The sequence below is a fragment of the Pristiophorus japonicus genome, chromosome 5, assembly GCF_044704955.1.
Source record: "Pristiophorus japonicus isolate sPriJap1 chromosome 5, sPriJap1.hap1, whole genome shotgun sequence".
In the NCBI taxonomy this organism is placed as follows: domain Eukaryota; kingdom Metazoa; phylum Chordata; class Chondrichthyes; family Pristiophoridae; genus Pristiophorus; species Pristiophorus japonicus.
Window position 1 is genome coordinate 68,040,584 of NC_091981.1, and position 22,440 is coordinate 68,063,023.

At 46.4% G+C, this 22,440-nt stretch overlaps 1 protein-coding gene across 8 annotated transcripts in view; it reads left to right on the plus strand.

The window, feature by feature from the left end:
- hivep1 (HIVEP zinc finger 1) overlaps positions 1-22,440 on the plus strand; it is a 330,679-nt gene that overhangs the window by 161,745 nt on the left and 146,494 nt on the right. For all 8 annotated transcript variants that reach the window (XM_070880700.1, XM_070880703.1, XM_070880704.1 and 5 more), the window contains one exon: positions 12,648-12,731. In XM_070880700.1, the coding sequence (XP_070736801.1) occupies positions 12,648-12,731 (84 nt within the window). The remainder of the gene's footprint in view (positions 1-12,647; positions 12,732-22,440) is intronic.

Genomic DNA, 22,440 nt, shown 5'->3' on the forward strand with positions numbered 1-22,440 from the left:
TTCATTGGCAGAAGGGTCAGTAACCAGAGGACACAGGTTTTAGGTAATTGGACATTTTTTTTACATAGTGGGTTGTTATGATCTGGTATGCTCTGCCTGCAAGGGTGATGGAAGCAAATTCAATAGTAATATTCAAAAGAGAATTGGAAAAATATTTGAAGGGCAACATTTACAGGGCTATGGACACAGAGCAGGGAAGTGGGAATAATTGGATAGCTCTACCAAGGAGCCAGCATTGGCACAATGGGCTAAATGGCTTCCTTCTGTGCTGTATCATTCTATGATTCTGATATACATCAACTGAGCTTGAATTTTCGGGAGGTTGAGTTGCTATGTCCAGCGCAATTCACCTAAATTTGTCAAAATCAGCGCAAAAGATCGAGGAATTTAAAGCGTAAATAGAGTTTTTGTGAACATTTGCACTAGTTTAAAAAAACATCATGTTGGAAGCTAGGCACACACACAAAATTGTCCACGTACGTGATCAAATTATTTACCATGACGAGTTTCCACTAATTGTACCTGTTTGTGGGCCTTAAAGGAGACTCTTTAAAAAAAACATTAGGCACAAGGGTACTAAAAAGCACCTTTTAGAAACTTTTAAAATTCTTTTAATTTACTAAGAAACTGACTATTGTACGCCAATGTAACTAGTAAATGGCTTTGTATAGTTTTTAAAAATAATTTTCAGCTATTTAAAACCAGGTTACCCATATATGGTGGACTAGACACTCTGATTAAAAAGGCTTATTTTTTGTGATAAGCCATTTTCAGCTGAATACATCAAGGAATATTTTTCAAAATAAAATATATATTGTTTTAAAATTATGTTCTAAAATGCTGCCTGATTGCGCTGGTTCATCGAAGATTTTGGCCTAGAAATTGCCCTCCGCCCCAAACGGGTCGGATCATTCGAATAAAATTAATATTCTCCATGGAGAATAGAGGGAAATTGGCCTCTTTATCTTTTTTAATTCGTTGCGGCTAAGGGGCGGAAGTGCTTTGGGAGCGGGGCAGAAAGCGGGCGGTGTTAAAGGGAAGGGCCACTGTGAGCTCTGCAGCCACTTTAGTGGCACTCACTGGGCTACCAGGGAGGGTTTTGGCTGGGCACCCAAGAGGGGGTGCCGGGCTGTGTGTTGGCGGCCTGGCTGAACCGATGTTTGCCATTGTCGGGCCGACTTCAGAGTTGGACGACAATTAAAATAAAATGGCGGCCGTGGTGATGCGTCCTCCCCTTTAAGGGCGGATGCACCGCCGAGCCACTGGCAGCTTCCCGACAGGAAAAGCTGTCGGGGGCACCAACCGGCGGTGGCTCTGCTCCTGTGGGGCAATTTCCCTCGCGGGGCAGAAAGGGGTCGCTGCCCCCGATCCGGGAGCAATTTCGATGGGTCGGCCTATCCGACAGCCCGGTTGGAAAGGGCTTATCGTCCCATTACTGCCTCTTAGAGGTGGTCATGGACCTTAAAGAGCGGGGCAATTTTGACCCCTTTATGTTCAGCGATATGCACATGAGATTGAGTGGAAACTTGAGCAATAAAAACACTTCTGAAAAGTAGTGCAATTTATGTCCGGATCGTCAATTGTGCCCTGGTGTACAGAGTAAATATTTCCAATCAATTTGATGATTCTGAGCAGTGAAAATAATACATTTACTGAGTGAATCTGCTGCCTTTGCACATTTGACTTGCCTACATGTAATAAATGACTTCTAAATTGCCGATATCCTGTTCCCTTAAGTAAGTATACGGAGGGCGTTTTTAAGGCTAATTTAATCAGTTTGCCATGAAAACCAGTATAAAGCTAGTTTTTATTTTGTTGAGTTTGTCACTTCTAAAATATAAATAACACCCAAAGTAGTGTAATCATTTACTCACCTGGTTGATTAAGTACTATAGGCAGTTCTAGAAAGTTCTGCCCATAGATTGGGATTTTTCTTGTTACAAATGAATATACAAGCTTTTTGTTCCATTCTTTACAATTGCTGTTTCTCCAGCAAGTGACCTCTTGGCTAGCAAAGGATGACCTGTCTTTTTTTAATGTATATTTATTCTACTGAATTCAGTTGTTAATAAGGAATATTCTTCCCTGATGTAGCAGCTCTTTGAACATTGTTGTCAACCTGATGGAAAAGGAAAACTGCAAACTGTCTTGAGTTTGGTATAATTATCCTATTTTCTGCATGGAAAAATAATTGGCTATCACAAAGGTGAATTTAATTAATTAAAAGGACACTGTATCCTCTGGGAACTTTTAATGGTTTTCGTTGATTGCTTGAATTCCCTCAATAACAGGATGTACTGAAAGTCTGTGATGCTTGTGCTTTGCATGTGGAATACATAGAGGGCACATGATTGTTTTCCGAAAGAATAAATCTTGTTAATGGTACTTTTCTTGTCTTGCTCCAACATATTGTTCTTCCAGGCTCTCGGAGTATTGGACCATGTGTTACAATAAATGTTTTATGGTAATAAGAAATATAGGGTGTGAAATTCGTCTTTGGCAGTAGCAGAAAACGGGCGATAGCAATCGGCAGCCCATTTTACTGCCCAATTTTCTTTTTCAATGTCAGTGGATGTGTTATCACCTGTTTTGTACTACAGGGTACGCTGAAGACCAATTTCACTTCTGTGCACAACTACAAAGAGTAGCTAAGTAAAGGCATGGATAAGCTGAGCCATTTAGTGGCCATCACAGTCCTGAAGGTTCATCCACACGGAAGTGTTCTTGCTCATCTCTCAACATTACACCCAGTCTATCATGAGAATATGTAAATTATTTTAGCTATATGCATTTAACTCATTGCCAATGGTTAGACAGATTTAGAAACTATGTCTGTAGCATTAAACATAAACCCAAGAATGGCCTTGTGAATAGGATTTCAAGTTAGACACACTTGAACACATTTTTGGTGTCCTATCAATGCTTTCAAGAAACTAGAGCAGCCTGAGAGAGATCCTGAGCTTGAGCAGGGACAAGACCAAACTTGTGATTGAGTAGCCATCAGGATGATGGCCATGTTTGGGGGTAGGGGAATAGAAAGTTCTGTTGCTTCTCAGGATGTTCTTAGTCATCGAGAAAAAAATACTGGAACTCCAAGGGCGCAGTGGACTGTGGGAACTGTCCCAGGCTACTAAGTTTCTCCTGCTTGCAGTCCCCAAAAAATGAAGACTAAAATGGAAAGTTTGCATAAAGCAGACTTGCGTAAAAGAGTGCAACAGCAGCTCCTCACCAGCTCATGAGCTGTCCAGTCTTCTATCTATGTCCTCTATACCTAAAAAGGCACAGAAGTTTCCATCATGATTTTAAATACCATGAGGTGATGTCCTCTTAAAAATAGTTGTATCATGTAGATATTCTTTGGGGGACAAATTTGCATCGTTTGCGCCTCCCGTTAATGTCCCCGGGGCCACTAACGGTGCACAAACGATTTTTTGCCCGGGGGGGAGTTAGCCTAGGCGCAAACCGGTGATGATGATGTAAGCCATCGTGCACAGCGACCCGTTTCTGCTCCGCAGCGAAAATTGGGTAGTGTCCCATGATACTGCTGCGGCGATGTCAGCGGCAGCCTTGCAGGTCGCGTACCAGTCCGCACTCTGCACGCAGGGTGAAAAGTAATGGGGAGATGCACGGCACCATTGCTTTTGCATGGCTGACTTAACGGTCTGGCCTTTTGTTGTTGATTTCGCGGGATCTGTGCCGCGATGGTGCTGCCCGGCACACTGCTGTGCCGGGCTGAGGCCACGGCATCCCGCATCTCTGGTGGCATAGTAGTGACCCCTCGCCCCACTGCAGAGCTTGCAGCGTTCCCTCTCCTTTAATGGAATGGGAGGGGCCTGTGCTCATGACAGCGCTACGCGGAGTGGCCGCGTAGCGCTGGAAAATTTGTCGCTTACCACCCCGGTCTCGTCCCCGAGAGGAAGTGGAGTGCCCGACATTGCGTTCCATTTCCTCTCGGGGGCAGTAACCCCAATTTCGTGGCCAATGTAGGACTTTCGCGCTGGGCACAGGAAGTCCTGCCCACCTCGGTTACTGCCCCAAATGGGGCATTACCAAATTTCACACCCTTTACCTTTTGAGGGAATTTCCAAACTCTGTAAGCATCATTTCATCAGGCTACCATGTTAAGAAATGGTAATTTTGTTATAGTGTTTGGCTTAAGCACCAGGATTTCCTGTGGTTTCACTCCAGTTTGGATCACATAGTAGGCAGAGACCCTGCCTACATCTTTTGATTGGATAGGTTTTGGCTTCTGAATAGGTGTACATGGGCTTTTCATAGCAGAGATGAATTTTGTTCTCCAGCTTGCTATGCAGGTACTCGGTAGCCCAAGGTAGCCACGGTATGGCCCTGGACAACATGGAGCATTTCCCATACCTGAGGAGATTCAACACCGCCTCCAGTGCGCCAGCGCAACTTTCGGCCGCCTGAGGAAAAGAGTGTTCGAAGACCAGGCCCTCAAATCTACCACCAAGCTCATGGTCTGCAGGGCTGTAGTAATACCCGCCCTCCTGTATGGCTCAGAGACATGGACCATGTACAGTAGACACCTCAAGTCGCTGGAGAAATACCTTCAACGATGCCTCCGCAAGATCCTACAAATCCCCTGGGAGGACAGACGCACCAACATTAGCGTCCGCGACCAGGCCAACATCCCCAGCATTGAATCACTGACCACACTTGATCAGCTCTGCTGGGCAGGCCACATTGTCCGAATGCCAGATACGAGACTCCCAAAGCAAGCGCTCTACTCGGAACTCCTTCATGGCAAACGAGCCAAAGGTGGACAGAGGAAACGTTACAAGGACACCCTCAAAGCCCCCCTGATAAAGTGCAACATCCCCACCGACACCTGGGAGTCCCTGGACAAAGACCGCTCTAAGTGGAGGAAGTGCATCCGGGAGGGCGCTGAGCACCTCGAATCTCATTGCCGAGTGCATGCAGAAAACAAGCGCAGGCAGCGGAAAGAACGTGCGGCAAACCTGTCCCACCCTCCCTTACCCTCAGTGACTGTCTGTCCCACCTGTGGCAGGGACTGTGGCCACCTAAGGTCTCATTCTAGGAGTGCAAGCAAGTCTTCCTCGATTCCGAGGGACTGCCTATGATGATGATGAGCCCAAGGTAGTGGTTATACTACATCCCACACTTTCCGTACAAATTCTCTCCCTGGAGGATGGCTACGGCTGGCTACAAGGTTACACTTTACATTCATCCCGACCAAACTAGCCATGTTCAATGATTTCGGCAGCAGTTCAAAGCATATAAACTTCATACTGCCAACCCATATCTGTGGCTGCTGGGCCTAATCACGGGAGCACGCTTCTCCCCACGCTCTGCCTCACAGGATATAGGCCAGTGCAGCTCTTCTTCCCACTTCAAGACAGTTTGGAAGGTTGTCCCCATGAAGGTAAGAATTACCTCCAAATGAAAAAAAAAACTTCCATTTATATACAGGTACAAAGTCCGAAATCCGGAATCCTCAGGACCGCGTCCGTTCCGGTTTTGGGGTTTTTCCGGATTTCAGACAAGAAAATTAATAGTCTGAAATCCGGAATACGCAACCTAATCCTGGTCGGGTTTTGAGCGGCGAGGTCCGAAATCTGGCAAAACCCAAAATTCGGCACGGATTTGGTCGAGGATTCTGGATTTCAGACTTGATTTTCTTGTCTGAAATCTGGAATGCTCGACCGAATCCGTGCCGAATTTTGGGTTTTGCCTCCAAAAAAAATACCGCTCCCAGCTTCCACTCCCTTCCCTTCATTGCCATTCATTCCCCTCGGTTTTCGGACAATAATTTTGAATTCCGGACGACTCCATCAGCTATGTGCAAAATGTCCGGTTTTCAGACAATTCCCGTTTTTGGAGTTCTGGTTTCGGGATGCTGCACCTGTAGTGCCTTTCTTGACCTCCGAATGTCCCAAAGTGCTTTGCAGCCAGTGAAGTACTTGTGTAGCGTAGTTACTGTTAAGTCACTGTTGTAATGAGATAATGACTAGATAATCTGAGTTAGTATAGAATAAAATCATAGAAGTTTACAGTATGGAAGGAGGTCATTTCGGCCCATCGTGTCCGTGCCGGCCAACTAGAGGCTATACAGCCTAATCCCACTTTCCAGCTCTAGGTCTGTAACCCCTGCGGGTTGTGGCACTTCATGTGCACATCCAAGTACTTTTTAAATGTGATGAGGGTTTCTGCCTCTACCACCCTTTCTGGCAGTGAGTTCCAGACCCCCCCAACCCTCTGCGTGAAGAAATTTCCCCTTAAGTCCCCTCTAAACCTTTTACTAATTACTTTACATTTTGCCCCTGGTTGTTGATCCCTCTGCTAAGAGAAATAGGCTCTTTCTATCCACTATATCTAGGCCCCTCATAATTTTATACACCTCAATAAGGTTTCCCCTCAGTCTCCTCTGTTCCAAGGAAAACAAACTCAGCCTATCCAATCTGTCCTCATAAGTAAGATTCTCCACTCCCAGCAACATCCTCGTAAATCTCCTCTGTACCCTCTCCAGTGCAATTACGTCCTTCCTATAATGCAGTGACCAGAACTGCACGCAGTACTCCAGCTGTGGCCTAACCAGTTTTTTATACAGTTCAAGCATAATCCCTCTGCTCTTATAATCTATGCCTTGGCTAATAAAGGCAAGCATTCATATGCCATCTTAACCATCGTATCTACCTGGCCTGTTACCTTCAGGGATCTGTGGACATGCATTCCAAGGCCCCTTTGTTCCTCTACATTTCTCAGTGTCCTACCATTTAATGTGTATTTCCTTTCCTTGTTTGACCTCCCCAAATGCATTACCTCACACTTCTCTGGATTAACTTCCATTTGCCACTCTTCTGCCCACCTGACCAGTTGATTGATATCTTCCTGCAGTCGGCAGCTTTCTTCTTCATTATCAACCAGCAGATTTTAGTATAATCTGCAAACTTCTTAATCATACCCCCTATATTCAAGTCTAGATCATTGATGTATACCACAAAAAGCAAGGGACCTAATACTGAGCCCTGCAGAACCCCACTGGAAACATCCTTCCAGTCACAAAAACACCCATCAACCATTACCCTTTGCTTCCTGCCTCTGAGCCAGTTTTGGATCCAACATGTTGCTTTTATTTCGTGATCAATCTGCCACGTGGGACCTTATCAAAAGCTTTGCTAAAGTCCATATACACTATATCATCTGCACTGCCCTCATCGATCCTCCTGGTTACCTCCTCTCAAAATTCAATCAAATTAGTCAGATACGACCTTCCCTCAACAAATCCATGTTGACTGTCCTTGATTTATCCATTTATTTCTAAATGAAGATTTATCCTGTCCTTCAGGATTTTTTCCAATAATTTTCCCACCACTGAGGTTAGGCTGACTGGCCTGCAATTACTCGGTCTATCCCTTTCTCCCTTCTTAAACAATGGTACCACATTAGCAGTCCTCCAGTCCTCACCACACCTGAAGCCAGAGGATTGGAAAATGATGGTCAGAGCCTCTGCTATTTACTCTTTTGCTTCCCTTAACATTTTATCCGGACCTAGGGACTTATCCACTTTCAAAGCTGCTAAACCCCTTAAAACCTCCTTTCTCACCATGTTTATTTCATCTAATATTTCACACTCCTCCTCCTTGATCGCAGTGTCTGCATCGCCCCTCTCTTTTGTGAAAACAGACGCAAAGTATTCAATAAGAACCATACCCACATCATCCGCCTCCACACACACATTACCCTCATGTTCTCCAATAGGCCCTACCCTTTCTTTAGTTATCCTCTTGTTCTTAATATATTTATAAAACATCTTTGGGTTTTCCTTGATTTTACTTGTCAAGAATTTTTCATACACTCTCTTTGCTTTCCTAATATTCTTTTTAATTTCACCCCCGTACTTTCTGTACTCCTCTAGAGATTCTGCAGTATTTAGTCCTCGGTATCGGTCATAGGCTTCCCGTTTTTTTCTTTATTCTACCCTGTATGTCCTTAGACATCCCTGGAGCTCTAGATTTGTTAGTCCCACCCTTTTTCTTTAGGGGCACATATTGGCATGAACCCTTCGGATCTCCTACTTGAATGCCTCCCATTGCTCTGACACTGAATTACCTTCAAGTAGCTGTTTCCAGTCTACTATGTATTGCTTGTTGAGGGATAAATATTTGTCAGTACACCGAGGAGAACTCCTCAGCGCTTCAAAATAGTGCCATGGGATCTTATACGTCCACCTGAGACAGCAAACGGGACCTTGATTTAATGTCTCATCTGAAAGGCGGCATTTTCGGCAGTGCAGCACCCTGTCAGTTACTCACTTACTCTTTGACAGCACCTCCCAAACCCGTGACCTTTATCACCTAGAAGAGCAAGGACAGCAGGCGCATGGGAGCACCATCACCTCCAAGTTCCCCTCTAAGTCACATAGCATCTTGACTTGGAAATATATGGCTGTTCCTTTATCATCAAAATCCCAGAACTCCCAACCTAACAGCATTGTTGGAGTATCTTCAACACACAGACTGCAGCGGTTCAAAATGGCAGCTCGTCACCACCTTCTCAAACGCAATTGGGGATGGACAATAAATGCTGGCCTTGCCAGCACGCCCACATCCCGTGAATAAAAGAAAAAGGCTCCTTGATGGCCCCCTGACGCAGTCAAACCCCGGGAACTGTAGCCAAATTATCCTGACCACCCCAGACCAAACGTTGTTCCCAGCATGTACACCATATACTAATGCCCTCAAAGTGTTTTATTGGATTTCATATCGAATATAGTAGATTGAAATCGTGCCATGGGATCTTTTACGACCACCTGAGAGAGCAGACGGGGCCTCGGTTTAACGTCTCATCCGAAAGACAACACCTCTGTCAGTGCAGCACACCCTCAGTGCTGCACTGGAGTGTCAGCCTAGATTTATGTGCTCAAGTTCCTGGTGTGGGACTTGAACCCACATCCATCTGACTCAGGTGAGTGTGCTAGCCATGCTGCCCCAGCGACATCAGAGCAACCAGCAGCCACAGGGAGTCCAACGTGTGCGCCCACGAGCCGCTGCACCCTCTCCTCAAGATTAGTGAGCTGGACATTTTGGGATTCACCTGCACCAGTGGCTTGTGGTCGGCACCTTGGTCTGTAAAGCAACGAAGGGTTGGTAATTGGCAGTTTCAAGGGACATCGGGAATGAGTGCAAGTCTGGGTCGATTACATACAGGTGTGCATCTCAGATGCAAGGCATCCTCCATTGTGAGTGTGCACGCATACAGGCCTAGCAAGCGACAGGCACTTCAGCTTCTAAGTAGTGTTGGTGAGAAACTAGTTAAGGTGAAGGAGAGTCTGGCAAATGTAATGTGAGGAGTTAGAGGAAGATGTACTCACTTTCATCACTCGAATAAGGTCGGATAGCCTTATCCTGCATTGGTTGGGGGTCCGCTGGTGAATTGAGGTCCCTGAAACCTCCTCCGCAATCTCCCTCCTGGCTTTGGTGAAGACGCCTCGAGTTGGTCTCCCATCACTTTCCGGGAAGAGCAGCCACCTCCTTCCCTCCACAGCTTCCATTAGTTTCCAGCTCTGGGTCGCTGAAGCGGCTGGCCCTCAAACCTCCCCTTGCAGCCATCTCCTCAGATGCAATTGAGAACGAAGTCATGACACAGCTGTAAAACCTGCCCTTTAAGAAGACCAGGGAGCAGCTGCATCATTAGCTTTAAATGGTTAGGAGCAGAATTGCACGGTCCAAACGCCACTCTGCTGCCACACCGCTGAAACCAGCCCATTGCACTGGTTCTTACCACTCCGCTCTGTTTTGGGGCCGAAAAAGTGGAATGTCCCTCAACACCACCCCATCCATCTCGGCGATAAGAGACGCTCAATTACAGTGCGTGCGCCCCGTTTCCGGCAGAGGGCAATTTCGGTCCCTCGTATATATTTGTCTCTCTTTGTTTTCTTCTGTAAATAAGCAACTAAAGGGAGAAACAGTACTGCTTAACTTATTTGCCTATATACAACTAACAAAAAGGAGGAGGGACAGAAGAAACATATTGCAGATTATAGGAGTGATTTTTAAATGCATATTCATATTTATGGCGCATAAATGCTCATTAATATAGAGTTCAGTCTTTGCTCAGTGGTAGCACTGTTACCTTTGAGTCTGAAGGTCAAGATTTCAAGCCCCACTCCAAAATCTTGAGCACATAATATAGGCTGACACATCAGTGCAGTACTGGAGGGATGAGATGTTAAATCGTTGTCCCATGCACCCTCTCAGGTAGATATAATAGATCCCATGCCACTATTCGAAGCAGAGCCAGGAGGATTCTAGTGTCCTGCCCAGTATTTATTCTATAACCAGCATCACTAAAACAGATAATCTAGTAATTTATCTAATTGCTATTTGTGAAGCCTTCCTTGTTGTGCACAAATTGGTTGATGTTTCCTTCATTAAAACAGTGACTACACTTTAAAAGTATTCCATTCGCTGCGCAGCACTTTGGAACATCCCAAAGTTATGAAATGTGCTATATAAATGCAAGTTCTTTCTTTCTTTGAATGTTTCTACGTGTAAGATATATCTGGGGCCTGAATTAAACCCTCAATGCCATTTTGCTTAACTAAACCTTGTTTGTTTCAGTAATGATTGAAATAAGTACTGATATTCTTCAATTTATCTGCATTTTGGGGGCACCAATTTCTTTTTATTTTCTGCCATTTTTTGGCTCTAAAACAGAACCTGAAAAATATCCAAACAATGGGCGAGAAATGGAATAATAAAAACTTACATTAATTATCCCTATAAATAGGTTACACACTTGAAATTAGTCTTTGTTACTTCTTTAGAAGATGTGCTGAGCATTTTTGTTTATTATTCAGTTTGGTAGTCTTATTGCTTTAGGACCTGTTTCTTGCAGAAGCTTTTTGTGAGTTAAGGTACTCAGCAGGTTTCATGTCCATAACCAACATAATGTGGTTCTTGTGTGCTGGGGCTTTGTCATTTCCAGGAGTTGAAATGCATCTTTAAATGTGTTTTTTTATTATTTAAAACAAGGGTATTAGTGCTGGAGAATGGATATTTACCAACCAGAGCTGGCATCAAGTGCTGTCAGACCAGACATAGAAGAAGATTAATGCAAAGTAGAACTACTTCATCTCCGCTGTAATGTACTATGTGGCACTACTAATTCACATTAGCCATCCCTATGGTTTTCCTGACTAAAAGTGTTCTAGTATCAAATGGGGGACAGTGTGTGTTTTGCACCAGCACACATTTGAAGTAGCGAGAGGGTTTCAGAAGGATGCTGCTGTTGACCCATTAATCTTCCTTCAATAACATACAAAATAATAGAATTGATTTTCCAGGTGTAAACCAGGTTTATGTCAATAATTATGTAGTAAACAGCAGTTAACACAGATTCAGAAGGGGAAAATTTTATCTGGTCATCCTTCTTGATTGTTTTTGATGAAGTGGACTGTGGAAAGCCCTATGACATAGTGTACCGAAACTTCCAAAAATCACTTGTCAAAATTCCACAGAAAAAAGCTAATTGTTAAGCTCAAAGCTATGGGCATTCAGAGTAAATCTTGGGAATGGAGAATAAATTGACTGAAGGGTAGGAAAAGGCTGAATGCAAATTGGTCAAACTAGGAGGAGCAGTTGATTCAAAGAACAAAGTGGACAAAGTAAATAGGCAGATAAAATTTAATGCAGCAAGTGTAAAGTAACCCACATCGGGAGGAAAAATGGGTAACCCACATAGTCTGTGAATGGTGTTGAAATAGCTAAGGATGAATTTGAAAGAGATTTACAGTGTCAACTGTGGCTCAGTGGGTAGCGCACTTGCCTCTGAGTCAGAAGGTTGTGGGTCAAAATCCAATTCCAGGGTCTTGAGCACATAAATCGAGGCTGGCACTCCAGTGCAGCACTGAGGGAGTGAGTGCTGCATCACTGGAGGTGCCGTCTTTCGGATGAGACATTAAACTGGTGGATGTAAAAGATCCCATGGCACTATTTTGAAGAAGAGCAGGGGAGTTATCCCCGGTGTCCTGGCCAATATTTATCCCTCAAGCAACATAAAAAAACAGTTTATTTGCTGTTTGTGGGAATTGCTGCCGAGCTTTCCCACATTACAACAGTGAATACACTCCAAAAGTACTTTATTGGCTGTAAAGTGCTTTGAGACACTCGGTGGTCGTGAAAGGTGCTGTATAAATGTAAGTCTTTCTTTAACTAGGAGTACTACATTTATAGACTTCTATAAGCTCCAAAAGTGGCAACGAAAACACCTAATCCACACAAGATGACCATAGTAAATGTATGGAATTGCGACAAAGAAAGGCAATAAATTAGATTAGCGCCTTGGCACAGACATAATGGGCTGAAGGTTAAAATCTGAACCTTTAGAGAATGGAGAGTTAACTTCTGGACCGATTGTCAAGAACACTTTTCATCCTCTCTCTCTCTCTCCCCTCCTGCCAACCAGAAAAGATGCATACTTGTCCTATAGACCTGAATTTGAAGTTAAGAAACTCATCTATTTCCAACTTGCCGCAAGCCTCCATCAGTGTTGATATTTGTCTTGTACTTTATTGAGTGTCAATCATATTTATAAATCTTGATTGTGAAACGTACAATGTAATCTATTGGAAATATTTACTAAAATTAATTTGTTTTTATTTTCAGACAAAATTCAAGAAGCACAAAAAGAATTGCAGGTTCCTGAAGGTGCCCCCAAAAATTTGCAACTTCTTGAAGACACAAATAAAGGTTGGTTTACAGTTCAATATGTACTGTGCAATTTAAAGAAAATTTAGTATGATTTCGTAAAACAGGTCATCGCCAGCATCTGAATATTCAACATTTAATTGCTCTCTTTGATATTTTCAGTTAAAGGGAATGAAAAGGAAAGCATTTTTACAACCATCAGGCAAAGGAAGGAGAAAACACATATGGTGTATTTTAACATCTTTAATTTTTAGTTCTTCATGGCTCATCATCGGTGCTCAACACGAGACCTAGCCAAGTTCTCTGTCTTCATCGGCATCTGTTGCTCTAATAACCTTGTATCTATTAGAAATTTGACATGATGTAGTCAGGCTGGTGGAGCAGTTTTAGCAAGGCATACATCTGGTCTCGAGAGGAACATTTTATGTGTACACTGAGTATTGGTTTCAAGGAGGGGTTATTGATCTAGAATCGAGTTCCGCTGAGTCTTCAGTAGACTGAAATAAGCCTAACTTAGTTTGCGTCTGTATTGGGGATATAAAAATGTTTAGAAAAACCATATCCATAAAGCCCTTGCTATTTGAGAGACAGTTCATTCACTTCCACGAGTGGTTGTTTTGCGTAACACTGAACCGAAATTTGCAGGAGTAGGGCACCTGGGATTCAAAAATGGGACATACTGTGCATTTCCTTAACCAATGGGATTTAACGATTGAGAAATAAACAGAGGAAGGACAGAGAAGGAGGGTAAATTAGAGTGGGTGAATTTAATACCAAATCAGGTACAGAAAGAGGAAAAAAGAGAGGGAAAGAAAGTTTGGATTAAGAGAGAGGGAATAAAGAGAAAATGGAAAAATTAGAAGATAATTTTAAATGTGATATTTTTAAAATGTCCAACAACAATTCACTACCTGAATAAATGAGACTCCACATTTTAAATTGTTCACTTTGCTGGGCCAGAGAGGTTGATTGGCAGTCACTAACAATTACCACATCATTGCGCTATTTATTACTAGAATTAACTTTCTGGCAAGATTAATGGGCAATTAATGTGCAAATGCAGCAACTTCATGAAACTCACAGGGAGCTTCAGGACAAAGGGCCCAAATTTCCCCATGAGTTGCACCGTTTTTTTTGGTGTAACTTGATTTTTCTGGTGTATCTTTTTAGTTGCGAATATGGCCATTTAATTTGGACCAGTGTAAGTGAGTTAGTTAGGTTTTTTGTTAGGGCAATTTTTTTTTCAAAAGGGGGCGTTCCCAGCCACTTACACCATTTATGCCAATTTGCCCAGAAAAAAGTTGTACTAAACTAACTTAGGGCAGCGTTGGTGTCCACTTTTGTCCGCACAGAAAGACCTTACTTACAGTTAAGGAATCGGCGCAAGTAACTACATTTAAAGCACCACCAAGCACCAAAGAAAGCACAAAAAGTAATAAGCAATCAATAAATAAAAAATTAAAAATAGAAGGAACCCTGCCCCTAAAGCACCAAGACCAAAGTAATAAGCAATCAGTAAATAACAAATAAAAAAATAGAAGGACCCTGCACCTAAAGCACCAAAATCAATCAGTAAATAACAAATAAAAAATAGAAGTCCTACCTTAGGGCCGCCGATGAGGGAGCCCATTCGGCCAGTGCCAGGAGGGGGTGGAGGAGGGGGGTTAGGGAGAGAAATAGGGGGAGGTGGAATTACCCTCTTGATCAAATGGTACAAATCCTCTGGAAGATCTGGACTTCAGTATCCTGAGGATCTTGTTCGCCCGAGATGCGGTGGACATTCCCACCGCTCAGGCGCATCTGTTCCTTACTAGGCTGCCTGCGCGACGCAGTTACTCCCGTCCTTGCTCACAGAGGACCTGGCTTCACGTTTGGGGCACTGATATTGGAGGGCTTTGGTGATGACCGCTTGCTGATGACAATGGTCCACAAATCCCTTCAGACTCCTGTAAGAGTTTGGCATGTCTAGACTAATGTCCGGCATGGCATCAAACACCCGCATGAATCCCCGTTTCATCTGGTCGAGAGTTACAAACCCAGACCCCCAGAAACTCTTCAGGAGTTTTACAATCAGGTCAGAGTTGACACAGCCTGCAGAGCACACTCTGGCCACCGATGAGGGAGCCCATTCAGCCAGGGCTAGGGACGGCGAGCTTTGGGCCCCTCCCACACAGCCTGCAGCGCGCATTTGCAGAAACGGCCTGCCAGGAGCTACTGCACATGTGCGCAGACTCTAGCATGCATGTGCAGAGGTTCCGGCACTGTTTTCAGCGCCGGGACCTGGCTTCACCCCCAATCCATTAGGCTACGCTGCGCCACGACTGAAGAGAGGCTGGGGAGCGGCCAGAATGCCGACGTCTTTTTGCGGTATGCTTGGAGGCGGACAAAAACGGCGTACCTCTGGTGAGGGTGCCAGAAAAACAGGTTAGGGAAATTCTAGCCCAAGATACCATTTTCGCAAAGCTAATGGTGGAGCAGCGCAAATTGTCCATCAATTTGTGGCAATTCACAATTCATGGGGTATCTCTTCCTTGCCACAAATTGCTGGCCGATTTTCACATTAATAATGACGAATGTCATTCAGATGGCGTTCATTTTTCAACAAATTCCAACCCATTGGTCGGAATTTTCTGCGGTTTGTGTGGGTACGATCGGAGGTGGGTTGGGTGGGAAAATTGAACTAAGTTGGAGCGAGTTGGGAACCCGCCGTCATCCCGTCCCTACGCGCATTTCCCTCGGGTGCATTTGCCGTGCTGAGACGGGCAACCTAATTTAACTTGTTGTCAGACCCTTAAGCTCCTTTTTCAATCTACCTTTCAAATTTCCCTGCATCAGCACGGGATTCACGCGACTCGGGAACCACGTCTGTCAACCTTAGGCGGGAGTTGAGTGGCTATTGTTCCAGCTGATTAGTTGACAGTATGAAATGTACTATAAAAGCTCCCACCTTACAGCTGACCACTTTCCTCAGGCAGAAGCTGTTGCTGCCTGCATTCCCAGCACAGATTTAGCTTTCTAGAGGCTGCAAGTGTTTCCAGCAAAGTCGCCATCCAGTCTCACCTCATTGGTACAACCTATAACTCCATTGAAGATTGCTTCTGTCATCTCTACTTGACCTGCTATCGATTCCATCAGCATGGAAGCTGTTTATATTGGCTCACCTTGGTCCTCAGAATCGGACCACGGTGAGCCCCAACACCAGCAGCACCATGGACACTAGCAGCACCAACAATATCAACCTTCTCCTCAAATACCGAATGCTGCATAGGACAGAGGGCATCAGTACAGGGCTGCACCGCACCGGAGGCGATATCCCCAACACAGGGTATACAGGCAGAGGATGAGCTTCCTCAACATGATAGAGCAGCAACGCCAAAGGAGGCTTCAGTTATTGCGCCAGTTTGTCGCAGACATTTTCAGATTGCTGGAGCAATACCTGCAGCCCAGAGGAGTGGGTGGATATCAGTAGCTATCAAAGTCACCAGCGCCCTCAACTTCTTTGCCTCCAGCTCCTTCCAGGGATCTGCTGCAGACATTTGAGGCATCTCGTAGTCGGCCGCCACAGATGCGTCACACATGTCACTGATGCCATCTTTGACAAGTCAGCCAATTATATCAACTTTGCCACTGATGAAGCCGGTGTTACTGAGCGGGTGTTCGGCTTACCACTCTAGCTGGCTTCACACGGGTGCAGGGCGTCATCGACTGCACACATGTGGCCATCAGAGCACCTCATCATTACCCAGGTTTCTTTGTCAACCGCAAGGGTTTCCACTCCCTTAATGTGTAACTGGAAGGAGGAGCATCAGTTGGAAGATGAAGAGCAGGAGCTGGAGGTACCTGTGGTCCAGCTCTTACCAACACCCGAGCACATTGCTGCCCGGGAGGCCAGGGATGGCCTCATCATGACCAGATTTACTCAACATTACTTAGTACACCCATTTCGCTGGCACATGCTGCGCCAGGTTGGCACTACCCCTCAGCAACACCATAAGAGATCCCTACAATGACCAAGCCATTCATTTCACACTGACCACCATTGCTGGAGGTACCATTATGTCTCACCTTTCACTGCAACTCACTAAACCACTTCCAAAGGTGCGCACACATTTTTCCAAGACCAGAAAGTGGTGAAAATAAAATATTTTATGGTTGAGATCACATTACTGGAAACTTGACATTAACACCCAATAATACACCCAAGTGGTTACCCTTGTGAATCTACTTGTGTGTCATCTTTCTCTTCCACATACTTCTATGCATTGGTAACCCTGTAGCTGCAGCAAAGGTAAAGGCAACCTGCTCACTTCCCTGCTGCGATTGCTTTGACACTCTTAGCGGACTCTGGGTTTTGGAGCCTCTGATGGCTCCGCCAAAGTCTGTTCCTCTTACATAAGAACATAAGAAATAGGAATAGGAATAGACCATACGGCCTCTCAAGCCTGCTCCACCATTCGATAAGATCTTGGCTGATCTGGTCATGCACTCACCGCCCGCACCCCAGAACCTCTTATCCCCTTATCGTTTAAGAAACTGTCTATTTCTGTCTTAAATTTATTCAATGTCCCAGCTTCCACAGCTCGCTGAGGCAGCGAATTCCACAGATTTACAACCCTCTGAGAGAAGAAATGTCTCCTCATCTCTGTTTTAAATGGGCATCCCCTTATTCTAAGATCATGCCCTCTAGTTCTAGTCTCCCCCATCAGTGGAAACATCCTCTCTGCATCAACCTTATCAAGTCCCCTCATAATCACCTCTCATTCGGGCATGGACTGTTTCATTATCTGAGGATTTGTGAATGGAACTGAACGTTGTGTAATCATCAGCGAACACCCCCACTTCTGACCTTATGATGGAGGAAAGGTAATTGATGAAGCAACTGAAGATGGTTGGGCCTAGATGGTTTGCTCTGAGGAATTCCTGCAGCGATATCCTGGGGCTGGGATGATTGACCTCCAACAACCACAACCATCTTCCTTTGTGCTAGGTATGACTCCAGCCAGTGGAGAGTTTTCCCCCCGATTCCCATTGACTTCAATTTTACCAGGGCTCGTTGATACAAAACACAGTCAAATGCTGTCTTAATATCAAGGGCACTCATTCTCATCTTATTTGCGTGGCCAAAATAAGCATTCTTTGTACAAATGCATGGAGTATAAGGAACAAATTGAATGAATTACAGGTGCAAGTTAATTTAACTTGGAGGGTATGACATGGTAGCCATTACTGAGACATGGCAGCATGGCGGAGAAGCACTATTGGTGCGACTCCATGAACTCATTTCTCTTATTTGGAAGGAGGAGAGCATGCCAGGGGATCTCGGAGAAGCCGTAATCGTAACCATCTTCAAGAAAGATGACAAGTCCGATTGTGGTAACGACAGAGGAGTTTCCCTGCAATCTGCTACAAGGAAAGTTATTGCAAGAATCCTCCTCAATCACCTTCTCCCAATGGTGGAAGAGCTCCTCCCAGAGTCGTAATGCGCATTCCGCCCACTAAAGGGCACAATGGACATGATCTTCACCACGTGTCAAATTCAAGAGAAATGCAGGGAGCAGAACCAACCTCTGTATATGGCCGCCTTTTGTTATGTTACCCTTTGTAACCTGCATGACACCTGACCACCAGAGGGCCCACCTGTTGGAGTCCCAAGGGATCCTAGCATCCTTTGGGAGCACAGTATATAAGCAGGTCACCCACGAGGTAGCTGCACTCTGGAATCTTATTAAAGGAGCTAAGGTCACATTTGCCCATTACACACAGTACTCAATTTCACCCTTTATTATGAGTACATCAGTTGGCGTCGAGGTAACAAACAATCGCGCGAAAATGCAAAGAACAGTTGGCATCCTGGAGAAGTTCTGAGAAGGGGATGATTGGGAGGCCTTCGTGGAGAGACTCAACCAACACTTCGTGGCCAACGAGCTCGAAGGGGACGAGAACGCTACCAATTGAAGGGCGATCCCCCTAACTGTGTGTGGGGCAACAACCTTTGGCTAATGAAGAATCTCCTGGCCCCGGCAAAACCAACAGAGAAATCCTACGAAGAATTGTTTATGCTGGTCCGGGAGCACCTAAATCCTAAGGAAAGCGTTTTGATGGCGAGATATCGGTTCTACACGTGTCAACGGTCGGAGGGCCAGGAAGTGGCGAGCTACATCGCCGAACTAAGACGCCTCGCAGGATATTGTGAGTTTGAGGGATTCCTAGAACAAATGCTCAGAGACTTTTTTTGTACTGGACATTGGACATGAGACAATCCTTCGCAAACTGTTGACTGTAGAAACTCCGAATCTAAGTAAAGCCATAACATTTATGTCCACCAGCGACAACACCAAGCAGATTTCGCAGAATAAGGAAGTTTCGATCAGTACTGTGCATAAAGTAACGTCGGCCTCGAGCAGAAATGTGCATGGCAGAACGTACACGCCGGCTGCTGCGGCCTGAACTCAGATAACCCAGAGTCCGCCATCAATTGTTAATGCGAGGCCGTTAACACCCTGTTGGCGCTGCGGAGGTGATCATTGGCCCCATCAATGCCGCTTTAAGCACTATGCGTGCAATGGTTGCAGAACAATGGGACACCTCTAGCGAATGTGCAGGCGAGCTGCAAACCCTACAAACCACCACGTTGCAGAGGAAGATCGATCTCCTGTGGATCAGGCTGAATTGGAGACTCGTACTAGGAGGCAGAATGTACAGAGTACACACGTTCACTACGAAATCTCCACCAATAATGTTGAAAGTTGAACTGAACGGCATTCCAGTATCTATGGAACTGGACACAGGGTAAGTCAGTCCATAATGAGTGAAGAGGCCTTCGACAGTGGGGCAAAAAGGTACACAGGCCCAAGCTCAGCCCCATTCACACCAAACTAAGGACTTACACCAAGGAACTAATCCCTGTAATTGGCAGTGCAGAAGTCAAAGTCTCCTATGACGGAGCAGTACACGAACTCCCGCTGTGGATTGTGCCAGGGGATGGCCCCACGTTGTTTGGCAGAAGCTGGCTGGGAAAAATCCGCTGGAACTGGGATGACGTCTGTCGCCTCATGTACCCAGGTTCTGAGCAAGTTCCCATCGTTGTTCGAGCCAGGCATTGGAAGCTTCTCGGGGGCGAAAGTGCAGATCCATTTGGTTCCAAGTACGCGACCCATCCACCATAAGGCTTGGGCGGTACTGTACATGATGCGTGAAAAAGTGGAAATTGAGCTGGATAGGCTGCAATGTGAAGGCATCATCGTGCCGGTGGAATTCAACGACTGGGCCAGTCCGATTGTCCCGATACTTAAGGAGGACGGCATGATTAGAATTTGTAGGGACTATAAAGTAACGATTAACCGTTTTTCGCTGCAGGACCAGTACCCGCTACCCAAGGCAGACGACCTATTTGCAACCCTGGCTGGAGGGAAGGCGTTCACCAAGTTGGACCTGACCTCGCTACATGATGCAGGAGTTGGAGGAGTCTTCGAAAGGCCTCACCTGCATCAACACGCACAAAGGTCTGTTTATCTACAACCGGTGCCCGTTCCGGATTCGGTCGGCTGCGGCAATCTTCCAGCGGAACATGGACTTGCCTGCTAAAGTCGGTTCCCTGCACAGTGGTCTTCCAGGACGACATATTGGTTACAGGTCGGGACACCATGGAGCACTTGAAGAATCTGGAGGAAGTTCTTAGTCGGTTGGATCGCGTGGGGCTCAGGTTGAAACGCTCAAAGTGTGTTTTCCTGGCACAGGATGTCGAATTCTTGGGAAGGAGAATCGCAGCAGACGGCATCATCCCCACCGATGCCAAGACGGAGGCCTTCAAGGATGTGCCGCGACCACAGAACATGACTTCATTGGGACACAATGGGGTCGTTCCTTAACTATTCCAATAATTTCCTACCTGGGTTAAGCATCCTGCTAGAACCCCCACATGCGCTCAAGGGAGATGACTGGGTATGGGGGAATTCACAAGAGGATGCCTTTAAGAAAGCCAGAAATCTGTTATGTTCTCACAAACTGCTTGTCCTGTATAACCCTTCTAAACAATTAGTGCTAGCTTGCGATGCGTCGTCATACGGGGTCGGGTGTGTGCTACAACAGGCTAACGAATCTGGATTTTGCAACCGATTGCTTATGCGTCCAGGAGTTTGTCCAAGGTCGAAAGAGCCTACAGCATGATTGAAAAAGAGGCTCTGGCGTGCGAATCCGGGATAAAAAAAATGCACCAGTACTTATTTGGCCTCTAGTTTGAGCTTGAAACTGACCACAAGCCGCTCATATTGCTGTTCTCTGAGAGTAAAGGGATTAATACCAATGCCTCTGCCCGCATCCAAAGATAGGTGCTCACGCTGTCGGCATACAACTATGTAATCCGCCACAGACCAGGCACAGAGAACTGCGCAGATGCTCTCACTCAGCTGCCATTGCCCACCATCGGGGTGGAAATGGCACAGCCAGCAGACTTGCTCATGATCATGGAGGCATTTGAGAACGAGAAGTCCCCTGTTACGGCCCGTCCAGATCAGGACCTGGACCAGCCAGGATCCTTTACTGTCCTTGGTAAAAAATTGTGTCCCAATGGAGATGCAGGAGGCAATTAAGCCATTCCACAGGCACAAAAACGAGTTGTCCCTGCAGGCGGACTGTCTACTGTGAGGCAATCCCGTGGTCTTGCCCAAGAAAGGCAGAGACACATTCATGTGTGAACTGCACAGCATCCACCCAGGCATCGTAATGATGAAAGCCATAGCCAGATCTCATGTGTGGCGGCCTGGCATCGATTCAAATTTAGAGTCATGCGTGCGCCAGTGCAACACTTGCTCTCAGCTGAGCAATGTACCCAGAGAGGCACCGCTAAGTTTGTGGTCGTGGCCCTCCAAACCGTGGTCGAGGATCCACGTGGACTATGCAGGCCCATTCCTAGACAAAATGTTTTTAGTTGTTGTGGACTCTTACTCAAAATGGATTGAATGTGCAATAATGTCTGTAAGCACGTCCATAGCCTTATCGAGGAGAGGGAGAGGAGGAGAGGGGAAAGGAGGGGTAGAGGAGGAGGAGGGGGGAAAGGAGGGGGAGAGGAAGAGGGGGAGAAGAGGAGGAGGGGGAGGGGAGGGGGGAAAGGAGGGGGAGGGAGAAGTGGAGAGGAGGAGGAGGAGAGGGGACGGGAAAAGGCGGGGTAGAGAGAGGGGAGAGGAGGAGGGGGGGGAAAGGAGGGGGGGGAGAGGAGGGTGAGAGGAGGAGGGGGGAAGAGGGTGAGAGGAGGAGGGGGGAGGGGGCAGAGGAAGGGGAAGTGGGTGCGAGTGAGAGAGAGGAGGGGAGGGAGGGGGGGAGAGGTGGGGGGACAGGGGGAGGAGGGGGGACAGGGAGGGAGGGCTGAATGGGAGGGGGGTGTTGAAGGGGCCCCGCTGCCGACTAAGAAGAAGCCGGGCCACCGACACTTCGGGCGGGGTCAGCCCCCAGCGAGATGTCGGGTGGGCAGGCCCTGCCAACGACTTGGAAGGAGTGGGGGAGAGCGGAGGAGGGGGAAGGGCTGAACGGGAGGGGGGGGCGGGGGCGGGGGGGACCGAACGGGAGGGAGGGGGGTGGGGAGCTGAACGGGAGGGAGCGAGGGGGGCGTGGGGAGCTGAACGGGAGCGAGGCCCGAGTCTCGATCTTTGCCCAGGGAGCCCATTCGGCCAGGGCTAGGGCTGCCGTGCTTCGGGCCCTTCCCACGCAGCCTCGGGGGCGAAGAGCTACTGCACATGCGTGCACACTCTAGCGCGCA